The sequence below is a fragment of the Geotrypetes seraphini genome, chromosome 15, assembly GCF_902459505.1.
Source record: "Geotrypetes seraphini chromosome 15, aGeoSer1.1, whole genome shotgun sequence".
NCBI classification, from domain to species: domain Eukaryota; kingdom Metazoa; phylum Chordata; class Amphibia; order Gymnophiona; family Dermophiidae; genus Geotrypetes; species Geotrypetes seraphini.
In genome coordinates this window covers 21,086,020-21,101,371 of record NC_047098.1, presented here as the reverse complement: position 1 = coordinate 21,101,371, position 15,352 = coordinate 21,086,020, and the positions used below count along the sequence as shown (strand labels likewise).

General features: G+C 42.7%; 1 protein-coding gene across 2 annotated transcripts in view; it reads right to left on the bottom strand.

Moving 5' to 3' along the window:
• Window positions 1-3,826: 3,826 nt before the first annotated feature.
• CCNL2 (cyclin L2) overlaps window positions 3,827-15,352 on the bottom strand; it is a 40,803-nt gene continuing 29,277 nt past the window's right edge. For both annotated transcript variants that reach the window (XM_033921638.1, XM_033921639.1), the window contains 6 exons: window positions 7,858-7,957; window positions 7,157-7,261; window positions 6,454-6,595; window positions 5,700-5,814; window positions 5,347-5,433; window positions 3,827-4,981 (listed from right to left, as the gene is read on the bottom strand). In XM_033921638.1, coding sequence (XP_033777529.1) covers window positions 4,648-4,981; window positions 5,347-5,433; window positions 5,700-5,814; window positions 6,454-6,595; window positions 7,157-7,261; window positions 7,858-7,957 — 883 coding nt within the window. In that variant the 3' untranslated portion in view covers window positions 3,827-4,647. The remainder of the gene's footprint in view (window positions 4,982-5,346; window positions 5,434-5,699; window positions 5,815-6,453; window positions 6,596-7,156; window positions 7,262-7,857; window positions 7,958-15,352) is intronic.

The window sequence follows — 15,352 nt, the reverse complement described above, 5'->3', positions numbered from 1 at the left end:
TACATGAAGGGAATTTTTAAAAATAAAAGTAAATTCTGGAATTTCTCATGGCACACCTGGAATCTCTTTGGAGCACACAGTTTGAGAGACAATGACTTAAGGAGACCTCTACATTTAAAGAGGCACATGAAGAGACTGCTATTAGCAGCGCAAAATGGAGGCTGCCTTCTTGTAGCACATCATGACACTACTATTTGCTGTTTATAATGGCATTGCCACTATACTGCAGCCACGGCTACTAACTAGAGAATGACATGGGGACAAATTTTTTCCCGTCCCCGCAGGAACTCAATTTCCCCATCCCCCATGAGTTTTGTTGCTGTCCCTATGCAGTAAGCTCTGCCTTAACCACACAAGCCTCAAACACTTATGATTTTAAAGTGTTTGAGGCTTGTGCAGATGAGGATGGAGTTTGCAGGAATAGGGCAAGGACAAGAAAATAACTCTTGGGGACAGGACAGGAAAATGAGTTCCCACAGGGACGAGGAAAATTTTGCCCCCATGTCATTCTCTACTACTAATATGATAGAACAAAAGAGAACAGGCACCAAAAAAAAAATTAGGCGACTGACCCCTAAGCCCAAAAGAAAACTGTCAATACTGAGGCAGCTAATGACAGGAAAAATAAAACCAGAAGAAAACTGCCAAGCTGAAAACAGATACTGGAAAGGCATAAACAACATAATTATTTTTGATTACTGGTGATTAAAAACTCCAAACACACTTAAATTACCGATGCCAAAGCTAGCAAACAAGAAAAAAATAGGGACTTACCTCAGTAAAACTAACTGTAGGAAAAGTAAATACACATTATTCTTTCAGGAGACTACCACACACAGAAATTCCATTAACTTTTGCCTCATTTCATACTCCAAAGTCACCTCAGTGGTCAGGAGTGGATCTGGAGCGAAGGAAGAAGAAGGAACCGGCACCACCAGATATCATCCAAGATCAATAAGAAAGTTCAGATTATAACCTGAGCAAAGATGACCAATAGAGAATGACATGGGGAAAAATTTGTCCCCGCTCGGTCCCTGTGACCACTGTCCCCGCCCCATCCCCACGACTACTGTCCACTTCTTCCTAGCATGAGGGAACATGCGCGATCACGGATTGCGCGGTCCAGAAGCCCCCTCCCGCCTGATCGCCGCGTCCTGCCATCTCCCTCCCTTCACCTCACCTTAGGTGCCTGCCTAGTTCGACTTTAATTCTTCTCCCAGCCGCACGCTTTTTATAAGCCATGCTCGCGGCTGCTTAAGCTGTTGAATCTTCTCCTTTGACCCAACTTCCTGTTTCCGATTACATCAGAGGAGGAGATTCAACAATTTAAGTAGCAGCGTGAGGCTGAGAGAATTAAAGTCAGACTTGGCAGGCACCTAAGCCACCCTATACATCCGGAGAAGGAGCAGTGCTTGATAGGCAGATGAAGCTGCTCATATGTCCAGAGATGGAACAGTGCCCAACAGGGGGCGAAAGCCAAACTGTAGGTCCAGAGATGGAGCAGTAGCAGACAAGCAGCAAAGCCACTCTGTACATCAATGATGGAGCAGTGCCATACCGGCAGCCCATGTTGCTGTGCACCTACGGTGAGATGGAGGGAGGGAGATGGCAGGACGTAGTATGCAGCGATCGTGTGGGGATGCTGGACTGCACGATCCGTGCTGGCTTCACTGCGGAGACAAGACCATTCACCACTCCACGGGGCAGTGAATGACCTTGTTCCCATCCCCGCAGCGACCACTAACCTGTTTTGGTGGGTTACCCGTGAGTAACAACCACCGTGTTATTCTCTAATGACCAGTATAACCCCTTGCTCAAATGCCACCTGAAATTAAACCAAGCCAGGAGCTAACAGACAAGCACCAAGAAGGAGCACGATCTATCCACCATCTGCTTGGAGATAGAGAAAAATACTTAACATTCCAGGCTGCACGATACCCTTAAAGGGTGAAGCTCTTTGAACTATTTTTTCTCTGTCTCCGTCTGCTGGTAGATGGACATAACCCATTTGTTCTGCATTGGTCTGGCATAAATGGAATGCCAAATAAAACTATTCATTTAGTGCATTCAGATATGTGCACCACGTTCAAGAGCGGATATGCTCAGTTTGACATTTGCATGTAAAACATTAGATTAACCTGGCAACCACACTACTTACATGAACAAATGCAGTAAGTGGTGCATGAATTCAATTCTTGTTCCATTGTAAAAAGATTCAACAATATCAGATTTGATGTTCTCAAAATTGTTAAGTCTTAAATGCAGTAATTACATTTTTAGAAATCAAATTTGAACACATAAGCAATAAAAATATTAAGCATTGTTTTGGCTTTAACCAATACATTGCAAGACCAAAAAACACATTATGAATTGTTGATGAGCCTCCTATGGAAAAGAATAAAATAGTTCCTTCTAATGGAATAGTGGCTTGGAGAAGCAATGAATTTACAGAATTCTTAATTCATTAGCCCTTTCAGGACCAAGGGACATATTTGTCCCATAACTTTAAAATCCTATAAATTTTGATTGGGATAGTCTACAGTTCTAAATTTGATATGTACGGATTCCATATGATACTGCCTTTATGTAAACAAACTGGTTCCGACATTCATTCATTAGCGTCGTTGCCAGATTGACGAGAAGATTCACTTGCCACACTGTCCATAAGCCAGAAGTTTGATTTTTTAAATAAAAATAATGATATTTCACAAAAAAAATCAATTTTTTGGCATCTGCAAGCCCTTTTTACCATAAAAATGTCGTCAAAACCACAAAAATTGGCCTACGATCCTTATGGTCCTGAAAGGGTTAAGATGTGAGGGAGTGTGTTTAATACATTATATGCAAAGATGAACGTATGAATTTACTCATCATATTTGATTAGACACATGAAGTTACCTAAAGGCAGATAGTGAATTTTACTGCTTAGACCAGTGTCCTGCAAACTTTGTCAAGCCACAGCACACTAAACGTAGTGACCGTGACACGAGGTATCCAGAAGTGAACGGACCTTGATGCGATGTCACACACATGCGACGTTATCACGTCGACATCTTTGCATGTGGAAGGCCCTCCCAGTAGGCCCTGAGCTGTCAGTGGGAGGTGACGCACAGAGAGGAGAGGCGCTGACTGATGCGGCATACCTGAAATCTCAGGAGGCAAACAGTTTGCAATACACTGGCTTAAGACAGTTCACTCTTCAGCAGTATAGCAAGACTTAAATAAATTTGAAACTGACTGAGTTTCTGCTCATGTTGTGCAAGGTGAAGATTTGCAGAGTAGAAAATGAGGGGGGGGGGGAAGAAAATCCAGAAGACCGCAGTAATTGAAGCAAGATTAAAACACCACAATGTATATGTTATTTGGTCAAACATTTGTTCTGTTGGCTCTGAAAGGGTTTTCTGTATGATGTATGCACTGAAAAGCTAAAATGCTAACCAAATTATGGAAAAAAATAAAGAGACTTGCAATAAAATCCTGTATTTAAACAGAAAAGGAGGCTTTACTTATTCTTTTTAGGATTAGAAAATTGGAAACTTTTCTTGAATGGTTAGTGTTCTGTTCACCTCTTTATCAAATGTATGCCCAAAGTTCAATGCACTATTGCAGACGAGGGCTGGAAAGTCAGACAAATGTCAATTTTTCCTTGCTTTTGGAAGCTAGAGGTTTTAAGAGGTAAAACAAAAGAAACAAATCACCAATTAAAAATAAAAATGTCCTCAAAGAAAAGCCACACAACTTCATATATGTCCAAACGAAGAAGGAATAAAATTCCACTTAATTAGAAGCTTCTTTATCAAGTCAAATAGATTTTAAAGACAAGATCTCAAATAGAAAACACAATACCTTTAATAGAATCAAGGAAAGTACAGGTCAGAGACATCAATTAAACTGAAGATATAAACTATGGGCATTGTTTTAAATTTAACGAGCAGAATGACAAAGTAACCATTCTTTAAAGCTTCAGTTCTCCTGAGTGCAGAATTAAACTAACCAAAGAAAAGTTATATTGTCCGAAACCCCTCTATATTGCTCTACCTACTGCATGCTAGTGTCCTGCACTCAGCAACTTGCAGATACAAAATACTCTTTCCAGAAATGTATCCAGACATCAAATATTTATGACAAGTCATTGCTTAAGTCCCAGTCTTCCGAGTAGTAAAACTCTCAAAACATATAATACATATTTTTTACATAGTGTACAGCATTAGGCCATACTCCCAAAGCAAACCATATCAAATGAACAGAAGATAAATATAAACCTAATATAGGCATATAGTCTATTTAAAAAGACAGGATTTTTTTACATTTGAATAATGTAACTAGGATTTCATACAAAATATCTCAAGTCCTGAATTGTTGTAAACATTAATATTTCTGTATGCTGTGCCGATTGCAAAATTGAGAAAGTTCTCAAATATCTTGTTGTCAATGCAAATGATGTATTAACAATGGCCTTGTCTGCACAATACATGAAGATACTTAAGGCTAGCACCAATTGTTGCATTAACAGCATCCACCATTTGGTGGCAAAAGCGGCATTGAGATTTCTCAGGGCATAGCTGTGCAGTGATGAAGTTGTAGTTTCAGCACCCGAATGTCACTGGAGAAAATGCACACGCTGGAAAGTCTGCCTTCACATTTGTCTCACCTCCGATGCCTGCCATGTCCAGAATGATCTCGTTCATAGCGATGGCCCATTCTCTCATAAGATCGTGAACGTTCATGTCTTGGATCTCGATAATAGTGATGTCTCTTCTTATATTTGCCAGGGTTCTCAGATGAGCGCTCCCGGGAAGAGCTTCTACTGCGTGAATGCCGATATTTCTGGCTGGAGTATTTGTGATCCTTTGCTTCATAAGCCCAAGACTTGGAACTTTTGTAGGAACTGTGATTTGACTGTCTTGGAGGAGAGTCACTTCTACTTCTGGAGCGACTGCGTGATCTGGAATCGCTGGAGGGAGAGTAACTTTCACTTTTTCTATTACAAAACAGGGAAAAAGTATTTCAAAATCTCAGCCCATATTCCTTAACTAATGCTCCTTGCACAAGAACTTTTAACATGCAATGATGTCTTCTACAAGAGAACAAGTGATAAAGAAACTGGACCAACTGATACTATCACTGAGAACTTCCTTCCCCTTCTATTTTGGCAGCCTTCACAAAATTAAACTCTGTAATTAACACTACTGTAATATTAATGTGCTTCATTCAATCTCACAGTGCCAGCAAAAAGTTTCAGCAACCCTTCAATGGAATCCAGACCACAACACAGCAAAGCTTCAAACTTGTGGTATGAAGGCCTATGGCTGCAACTCCCCCTACTTTTGGCAGGGGGGCACTTACCTCCTTTTAGGCGACTCTGACCTAGAATGGGATCTAGAGTAACTGCGATCTCGGCTTCGGCTCCTGCTGGGTCTTTCCTTTTGTAATCTGTAAAAGAGCAAACGAGCTTTCATTTTTGAGTACTACTAAATCATTTCTATAGCACTACCACACACAACACATATTACATGCAAGTACTTTTTCTGTCCCCAGTGAGCTCCCAATCACGTGCTTTTGTATCTGGGGCAGTGAGGGTTAAATGACTTGCCCAGGGTCACAAGGATTGCAGGATCAGTATGCTGGACTAATCATTAGGCAATTTCTTCACTCCACTTTGAAACCTACACAGAAAATCAAGCTCATAACAATCTTACCCATTCACAGGGCTGGACGATCTAGCTCTTTTGACATCAAGTTTTCTTTTGGCATTCTTCATGGCTTGAACCGACAGTGGAGAAGACTTGTTTGCTTTCCCTTCCTGTGGGGAGTCTGAAATAAACATTTTATAAAATTATTTCAAGTCTATTTGGAGGGAAAGCAATAAAAATATTAGATGTATACTAGCATATTATCTATGCGTACTATGCTAACAAACAAGATAATTAAAAACAAACCAGGAATGTTTCAGCAGGGAAGGATGTTGTCTATCCTTAGGCTACAGGGAAGTCAGATGAAGGCTCCTACTGCTCAGTGCTCGATATTTAGACTGCTTGCTGTGAATATTTCACCTTTCCAAAACAGCCCACCAACCCAGGCATTACGTAAAAGCAACACCATGCCAATCAACTTCTCCACAGCAAGCTGGAGAGCTGAATATCAATTCCTATTATTTAGATTCCTCAGAACACACTGCAGCAAGTTAACAAATCCCTGTAACTATCTTCACACAAAACAGAATATAGCAAAAAAAAAGCAGCTCTTGCCCATTTAAAATCAAAAGAGAAATGCACATGTTAAAGAGATGTTTATTGCCTCTCTACCAATCCAGGCAAATTGTTCTAGATACGATTACAAAAGAAAGCAGCAGACTCGTTTGGAAGAAGAGGGGCACAATTGACATCTCTCAGCTATACTATAAAAATCCATGGAAACATGGGCAGCTCAAAGTTACGCTTTGCTAAAACTCACCATTTTTTGAAATGGGAGAAAACTGAGGTGCATTTTCCATGCAGGGTGTCCCATCAGGTAACAGCCCTTTTGCTCTTGCTTTAGCTTCCTCGAGTGCAAATTTTCTTTGCTCAACTTTGCTTTCCAGGTATGCCAGGTCAGCCTATAATTTAATGGAAAAAAAAAAAAAAGATCAGTTCAAGAAACTGATATCTGCTATGCTCTAGTTGAGGGGGTGAAAGGCAGTGTGGTGATCAGAATTCAGTACATCTCTGTTTTTTAACACTTACAGTATGTCCCTTCTCCATGAAACTTGTTTTCCTTGGACTAAGCCAGGGGTAGGCAATTCCGGTACTCGAGCCAGGTCAGATTTTCAGGATCTCCACAATGAATATGTATGAGATGGATTTGCATGCATTGCCTCTTTGAGATGCAAATTTATCTCATGCATATTTATTGTGGATATCCTGAAAACCTGACCTGGCTCTGGCTCTTAAGGACTGGAATTGCCTACCCCTGGACTAGGCCTTATAAACATGCAATTAAGTTTGCATGTAGCTACGTATGTACCACTCAACAAATGAAAGCAATACTCTAGAAGCCCAATACAATATGCTCTCTACTGTGGTTTTAGGCCAATTGTATTTTCAGATGACTAAATAACCATCCAGTCTGTAACTAGAGCCACTTAAATTTTTTCCATTAGCATCAAATATAAACCAACCTTTTTCTGAGAGTAAAGTCGTAGGATTTGATAACAAATCTCTTTAATTTTTTCCTCCGATGCTCCAAACAGGAGGAACCAGTGTGGTCGATTAGGTAATGGAATCTATGATAGAATAAACCAAGTAAAATGATAAAGCTTTATAACCTGCAGGAGTCATTTAGAGCACACAAAATTCAACTAACTGCATACACATGCTACCTGAAATAGCAGCCCCTTGAAATGACAAATACCTTCTTCTATTGTCCCAGTTAACCTGAAATATCAGCTAACCAATCATAGTAGATGGGCTTGTTATGCCACTGGGGCTTGAGTGCATCTGTGAAGCTGAAAGCTACGCTGTCAGTAGTTCACTACCTGCAGGGCCTCCCAAGGCAGACAGGTTTCTGTGGAGATGTCAGACTAATGATGTACCACTCATCTGGGCAGTGTTGGAGGAGTACTATTTGGTGCAACATCAAATTTATACTGCGCAGAAGAAAGGCCTGGCAATCTACTTCTTTATTCTGCCTCAAAAAACTTGATATCAAGTCGCTAGGACTTGAACACAAGTTGATGGCACTTAACCTGAAGTAAGTCCGTTGAAATGACAAATGCCTTCTCTTTTGCCCTAGCAAACACTTTTTTCCACACTCCATGATCTATAAATTACCACCCAATGATTTAAAAAAAAAAAAAAAAAAAAAGTCATGTTATCTAACCTCTAAGGTTCTAGCAGCAAGGTAAATGCAAGCACATGCGATGGTTTCTGGATTAAATCTCACAAAGACATCTGTGCGAAGGCTGTCATTCATATAATTCCTGAAAGAGAAGATCAGAGAACTACAGATCCTAGAAGTCCCTTAGCACTGTGAAACATTAACATTTGCACTATTTGGTATGGTATTTCTACTAAATTCCAGGAAAAAGCATGAGAATGGAGAGAGAGAGAGATTAGGTTGGAGAGGAGAAAGAGAACTTGCAGTACACATACTGATGGAGAACCCATTTTAACACTGCTACTCCTACTTGCCCACATACCAACATGTACTGGCCTGGTCTTGAGCTTTTATAGAAATGAAGCTTGACATTTATCAATCTTTCCCACAGGAACCTATTCTCAAGCTTTCTTTAGGACAGAAGTAGCATGCAAATATGTAAAAAAGTGTCAGCGATCAGTGTGGTCATTTCTTGTTCCAGTTTTCCACTGCCATCCACATCAACATGCACCATTATCAGTTCCTTTTAAGAAATCCATAACCAGTCCAACAGGTTCTTCATCAAGGACAAGATGAAAGTTGCAAGTACTATGGCCATTGAGAAACAAAGCAGGGGGGAGGGGAAAGAAAATTCTGGTTGAGACTGAGGCGCACAAGCTGGTTTCCTCTTCTGTATCCCATGAAGTCCAAGTGAAAATGGTTTCCATGCTTTCCTGTTCAACAAGTCTTTTTATATTCAGAAGGCTGTAACTGTAAAACACTGTATAATGTTCCGTAAGAGTCATTAAGCATTTCATGCATTCCATAACTGTGTTTCAGCAGGACAAAAAAAGCAAAACTTTGTAAGTGCAGCAGCTCACTTCAAAAGGAAGGTGCGGTGGATCAAGACATGGAAGTAACCGGAGGGGTTTGGAGATTCACTGGGTTAGGCTCACACTAAGGAGCAACCTCAACTAAGTGTGCAAGCAGAAAACCTTGGCTGGTTTTTAAGTGGCACCCATAAATTTGCTGGTGCTGGGGGATACGGAGAAAAAGGCAAGTAACTAAACCTCTGATGAAGACTTACAATCAAATCAGGATACAGTTGACCAGGAAAGAGAAAGTGGTGAGAAGCCCTGCAGTGTAACAATGGTACCTGTTTTACCACTATCACAGATAGAAGTGCTCCAGTTGGCACACACAGGGCAAAGTCAGTCAAGTGTAAACATTCATGTACACAAAAATATACACTACATTGGAAGATTAGGTTTACTGTCAGTAATCTTATTTCTGGTAGTCCCTGGAGGATTCAATACACGTGGTGTTCAAATCATAGCTGCGATCCAGTGTTTGTAGAAATCCAAAACACTTTTCTCGTGTGTTCCTCCTACTGCTGACAGAGAGACAGAGTCACCTACAGTTACATTAAAAAGCCAAGCAAACACATTAGAACAAGGCAGTCACAAAAGGAGGATGCACGGTGAAAACTCCCCAGGAGCATAAGCATAAGTTCTGCTCTGTAAGACCTAACGACCTAACAGCCACCATGCAACACAGAGAACATTAGTGAACAATGTAGAACTAAACTGCTGTATACAATGAGCACCCACTGGAAAGCTGCCACCAGTAATGATTGTACTCACATAAGAGTGAAATCCTCCACAGGGTCTGTCTGCTGGCTATAAGATACTTCAGCCCGTTAGGAGAAAAACAGAGGAAGAAAAAAGCAGGTGATTCATCAAAACTGAGTCTATACTGAAAGGGTGGGCCGCATTGAATCCTCAAGAGACTACTAGAAAGAAAGATAAGAACCTAATCTTCTATTCTGGTATATCCCTTCTGGATTCAATACGCGAGGTGACATACCAAAGCAATGGCATCATCTAGGGAGGGACAGAAGAGTTTGCCCTCAACACCGAGGTCCCAAAAGCGGCACCAGAGAGTGCTGTCACATCCACTCGGTAAAACCTGGTAAAGGTATGAAGAGAAGACCAAGCAGCTGCCCTGCAAATTCCGTCCAGAGAAACAGTACAATCTCCATCCGTGATGCTGCAACACTTCTAATCAAGTGGGCCTTGAGAGAAACCAGCGGCTGTTTGCAACAGGCGATGTAAGTCAACGAAATGGCCATGTGGATCCAACGGGCGATAGAAGCCTTAGATGCTGGCCTACGATGAGGCTGGGCCATCAGGACAAAAAGATGATGTGAAAGGCAAAAATCATTTGTTTCCTCCAAATAGTGGAGGAGAACTCTCCGCACATCGGATCCTTTTGCACTCCAGTGGAGCAGAAGGCAGGTAAACAAACTATCTATTATGAGCGGAAAAGGCTCCTTGCATGAAACGGTCTGAAGCTCCAAAATATGCTGTGCGGAGACAATAGCCACTAGAAAGTCTTGATCATCAGATCCAAAAGTGTAGCATCCTTCAGTAGCTCAAAAGGAGCTTCCCAGAGCCCTGCAAAACATAAGGAAAAGGCTGATGCGATGGAGGAAGCAAGTGAAGTGTACCTCTGAGAAATCTGGACACTTCTGGATGAGCCATCAGCGAACTTGAACCACTGTATGCTCAAAAACATGAAAGACCTGCCACTTGAACTTTAGGGGAGACCACCACCAAACCCTTATCTAAGCCTGCCTGGAGGAAGCCATAACCACCGGAATAAAAGCCCTCACCAGCTCCATCTCATCTTTAGCACACCACTGCTGAAAAGCCTTCCATGCTTTGGCATAAAAAAGCCATAGTAGGTGGTTTCTTGTACTTCAAAAGCGTCAAGATGACCACATCAGAATATCCCCACTTCATCAAGGCTGAGTGCCCAAGAGCCATGCTGAAAGACAAAAGTGCTGTGGGTTATCCATGGGAAATGGACCCTGAGAAGGTCACGATGAGTTAGCCTGAGCTTCCTAGCTCATTGAAAACAGACCAGATCCGCATACCACGGACAGCGAGGCAAGTCCGGAGCTACTATATCACCAATCCTGGATGTGACGCTATCCTGCAGATGACCCAACCAACCAGAGGCCATGGAGGGAACACAAAAAGGAGTTCATGAGTTGGTCATGGCTGACCTAACGCATCTAGGCCCAAGCTTCCTGGTTCTATTCTTCAACTGAAGTGCCTGGCTTTTGAGTTCCATCAAGTCCATATGAGACTCACCCCAGCACTGCACTATTAGACAGAATGCTCTTTGGGAAAGATACCATTCCCCTGGTCCAGGACCTGTTGCGTGAGGAAGTCAGTTTGTCTGTTGTCAACTCCGACCACATGTGCTGTGGAGAGGGCTAGAAGATGCATCTCTGCCCAATGGAACAGCATTCAAGCTTCCTGGCCCAAGGGAGTACTTCTTGTAGCCCCCCTTTCCCCAGGGTGATTCAAATAAGCCACTGCCATGGCGTTGTCTGAAAACACTTCCTTCCAGAGTGCTCTGTAGAGTCCTTAATGGCAAACAAATGGCCCAAAGCTCCATACGACTGATTGACCAACGCTTCTGAGACAGTGTCCATTGTCCCTGAATGGAGCGAGCCCTGCAGTGGGCACCCCAGCCTGCAAGGTTGGTATCCGACATGTTAGTGATTCACTCCTCGATCTGAAGAGGCTTGACCTGCCGGACAGCCTTCCTCTGGATCCACCAGCACAGACTGCTGTGAGCTGGCTTTGTCCAGGGGAGTGGCATCTGAAGGGGAATGATGTTGTAGGAACCACCAAGAGAGAAGCAACTCCTGTAGAGGACGCATGTGCACTCTGGCCCAGGACTTCTGACATCATTACGACTTTTTAGGCACCGCTCCGGGATGAGATCCCGATACCTGTAGACGTCTGGAGTTGAAGTATAACGTGGGCAATATTCTTGGGAATATCTTTGGGACGAAGAATATCTTTGGGACAAAGAACCCGAGGGACCTTGATGAAGTCTGTGTGTGGGACAAAAGTAATTGTGATTCCCTCCTGAAGAACTCTTAATACTTATTTCTCAGGACTTAAGACGACGATCCACCACACTGGCTATAAAGTCATCCAGACCTTTACCAAAAAGTAGCTCACCCTTGAAGGGGAGCCTGCTCAGAGTCAACTTAGAAGCAGAATCACCTGCCTAATGACAGATCCAAAGAGTTCGGCATGCTGACACTGCATAAGCCAAGGCCTTACCGAGAACTCACATGAGATCATAGAGGGCATCCGCAACATAATTCATGCCTTTCATCATCAACTCGGGACCAGCATCCTCCTTTACAGGGGCACCCAGCGTAATTTCGTGTGACAGGCACACGTCATGAAGGAGGCAGCTGCAGTAGCTTTGATCACATCAAAAAGCTTTTTCAAAATAAGGTCCACTCTTATTATCCTTGGAGTCCTTGAGCATCACACCTCCATCGCTAGGAAGGGCTGTGCACTTGTTAAACTGCGAAATCCACCTTTGGCTGCTGAAATTCAGGAGCTACAAGTTAAAGAAAATATGAACATAAGTAATGCCTCTGCTGGGTCAGACCTGAGGTCCATCGTGCCCAGCAGTCCGCTCATGCGGCAGCCCAACAGGTCCAGGACCTGTGCAGTAATCCTCTATCTATACCCCTCTAATCCCCTTTTCCAGCAGGAAATTGTCCAATCCTTTCTTGAACCCCAGTACTGTACTCTGCCCTATTATGCCCTCTGGAAGGGTATTCCAGGTGTCCACCACATGTTGGGTAAAGAAGAACTTCATAGCATTCGTTTTGAATCTGTCCCCTTTCAACTTTTCCGAATGCCCTCTTGTTTTTTGAAAGTTTGAAGAATCTGTCCCTCTCTACTCTCTCTATGCCCTTCATGATCTTGTAAGTCTCTATCATATCCCCTCTAAGTCTCCTCTTCTCCAGGGAAAAGAGCCCCAGTTTCTCCAATCTCTCAGCGTATGAAAGGTTTTCCAAACCTTTTATCAGACTTGTCACTCTCCTATGTAAAACCTCTCGAGTATCGCCATATCCTTCTTAAGGTACGGCGACCAATATTGGACGCAGTACTCCAGATGCGGACGCACCATCGCCCGATACAACAGCAGGATAACTTCTTTCATTCTGGTTGTAATACCCTTCTTGATTATGCCTAGCATTCTGTTTGCCTTCTTAGCGGCCGCTGTGCACTGTGTCGTCGGCTTCATTGTCATGTCCACCATTACCCCCAAGTCCCTTTCTTGGATACTCTCATTCAATGACATCCCTCCCATCGTAAAGCTGTACCTCGGGTTTCTGTTTCCCACATGTAATACTTTACATTTCTCAACGTTGAACTTCATCTGTCATCTCGTCGCCCATTCCCCTAGGTTGTTCAAATCCCTTTGCAATTCTTTGCAGTCCTCTTTAGTCCGAGCTCCACTAAATAGTTTGGTGTCGTCTGCCTTGACATAGCTTTTGCTAGCCAGAAAGAACTATCCGGGGTATCCCACTGCTCTGTAATAAGGCCCGTGAACTCTGGATGTGCTGGAAAAAAATGAGGTCAGAGCATTAGAACGACTCGTGATTAAACACTGCGATGTACAGGGCTGACTCTCCAAGCTGAGCTCTTTCATGGCATCAGTGATAAAGGTCAGATTTGACGAGCCTGCGGATGGAAGGATCCTAACCCTGATCCAGACTCTGTGAGATATCACAGTGAAGGGACCTAGTGAGCGTATCCAAATCATCCAGGATGGAAACAAGTGTCCATAGTATACATGCACAAACTAAAACAATCCAGATCTGTGGTAGCCAGCATAGAAGGACCCCGCAGAGGTACATTTGACAAAGTAGCTATCTGTTTTTCAGCTGATGTGCTCACCTGCCATGTCAAAAGAACTAGGTGTATGGAATATGCTCTCCACAAGAGCAGAACAAACTCTAGAGAAAAGGCACACTGTGGGGCAGCGGCCGGGTCTCGCTGAGCCACTGGAGTTGCTCAAAAGGAATCCCCCGTCTTGGTACGCTGATGCTTGTTGCCATCATCCAAAATGGACATTTGGCAGGATTTTTTTATCTGGATCCCGGACACATGCCAGCTGCAAGGACCTGGAGGAAGCGAAACCCGAAGCTCCCACTCCCTCCTCTAGTGTGCTGCGATATATGGATGCTCCTGTACCGGCTATGTGGTGCAATCCAAGAATGTATTCAACAGATTAGGGGCTGAGTCGTCGATCCTTACCGATTTTAAATAAAATCAATGGGTACTGAGGCAGAATTTAAACTTTGAAAAAAAGAAATCGATAGAAATCCAAGATGGCCGCCGCCATTTATTTCACTTAATGCTAATGAATTTGCACCAAAAACAACAAAAATAAACAATTTCTGAAAATAAATAGCAATTTGGGGTTTGGGGAGGTGGGAAACCTGAACCCTACCTTCAGAAAGCCTTAAAATTCAATTTTACAGACCACCCCCTATTCTCCCATAGGAAATAATGGAGGTGTACTTACAGTCACAGAAGTGTTTTGCCTGTCAGCTCTTTTCACTACAGCTGAATGGAGGAAAAGTATTTTCTGCCTCAGAAAAGCTCCAAAAGGACCAAACTTCAAGATCTTCAGACTGCCAATCGGACACTGACTGAAACCTCTGCTCCCTCAGAACCTCTCCACGTGACCAGGGGCAGGAAAATGCAGCCTGTACCATGAGGGCTGTTACTCACGACGCATCCAGCCTGTGCTTAAACCTCTGACACAATCAGAAGGCAAGCTAGCTCCTAGGGGGATGGACCCGAGCCCAAAAAGGGTGGCACACAACAGGCTGGCTCCACAGATCCATCTAAGTTTCTCTGTAAAGCAATAGTCCAGTTCCTTTCCTCCAGCAAAAGACTACCGCAAGGGGTCTCGCGGCACCCAGTAACTTTAAATTGCAAAAAAAATAAGAAAAAGAAGCAGAGCAGATCACTTGCAAAACTTGAAACTATATTTATTTTAAAACTTTCTTTTCCATCTACAACCTAAGCAGTGGCTCTGTCTCTCTCTCAGCAGTAGGAAGAGCACCTGGTGAGAAAAAAAAGTGTTGGGATTTCTGCAAACACTGGATGGTGGCTATGGATTGGACATCTCACATATTGAACCTGGAAGGGACGTACCAGAATTTCATATACACATTTAAGTGTTAAAAATATGCACTTTTTCTGAATACTTTTCACCATAAGATTAAGAACAAAGCATCATATACATATGCTTATGTAAAAAGTAAAAAAATATGTGCTAAACTCTTGATTATGCACATCCCTGGCTGCCTACCCCCCCCCCCTTTTTTTTACAATGAATAAACTCTGTATTTTAAGAGTGGCTTTACAATAATTGATATCACATCCTAAAAGACTAATTGCTACAGATGCATTTAATCAGTTTAACAAATGAAAAAAGTACATTTAAATAGAAATTAACAAAGTCAGCAAGATATAAACAAAGTTAACTAGAAGTAGGCCAGTTATTCTAACCACATACTGTATATACCACCTGTCTAGAGAGTCAGCCTTCTCTCTGGAGAGCCTGCATTGGATTGACAGAAGACGGCCGCTATCCCTGCACCAAAGCGCTTGGA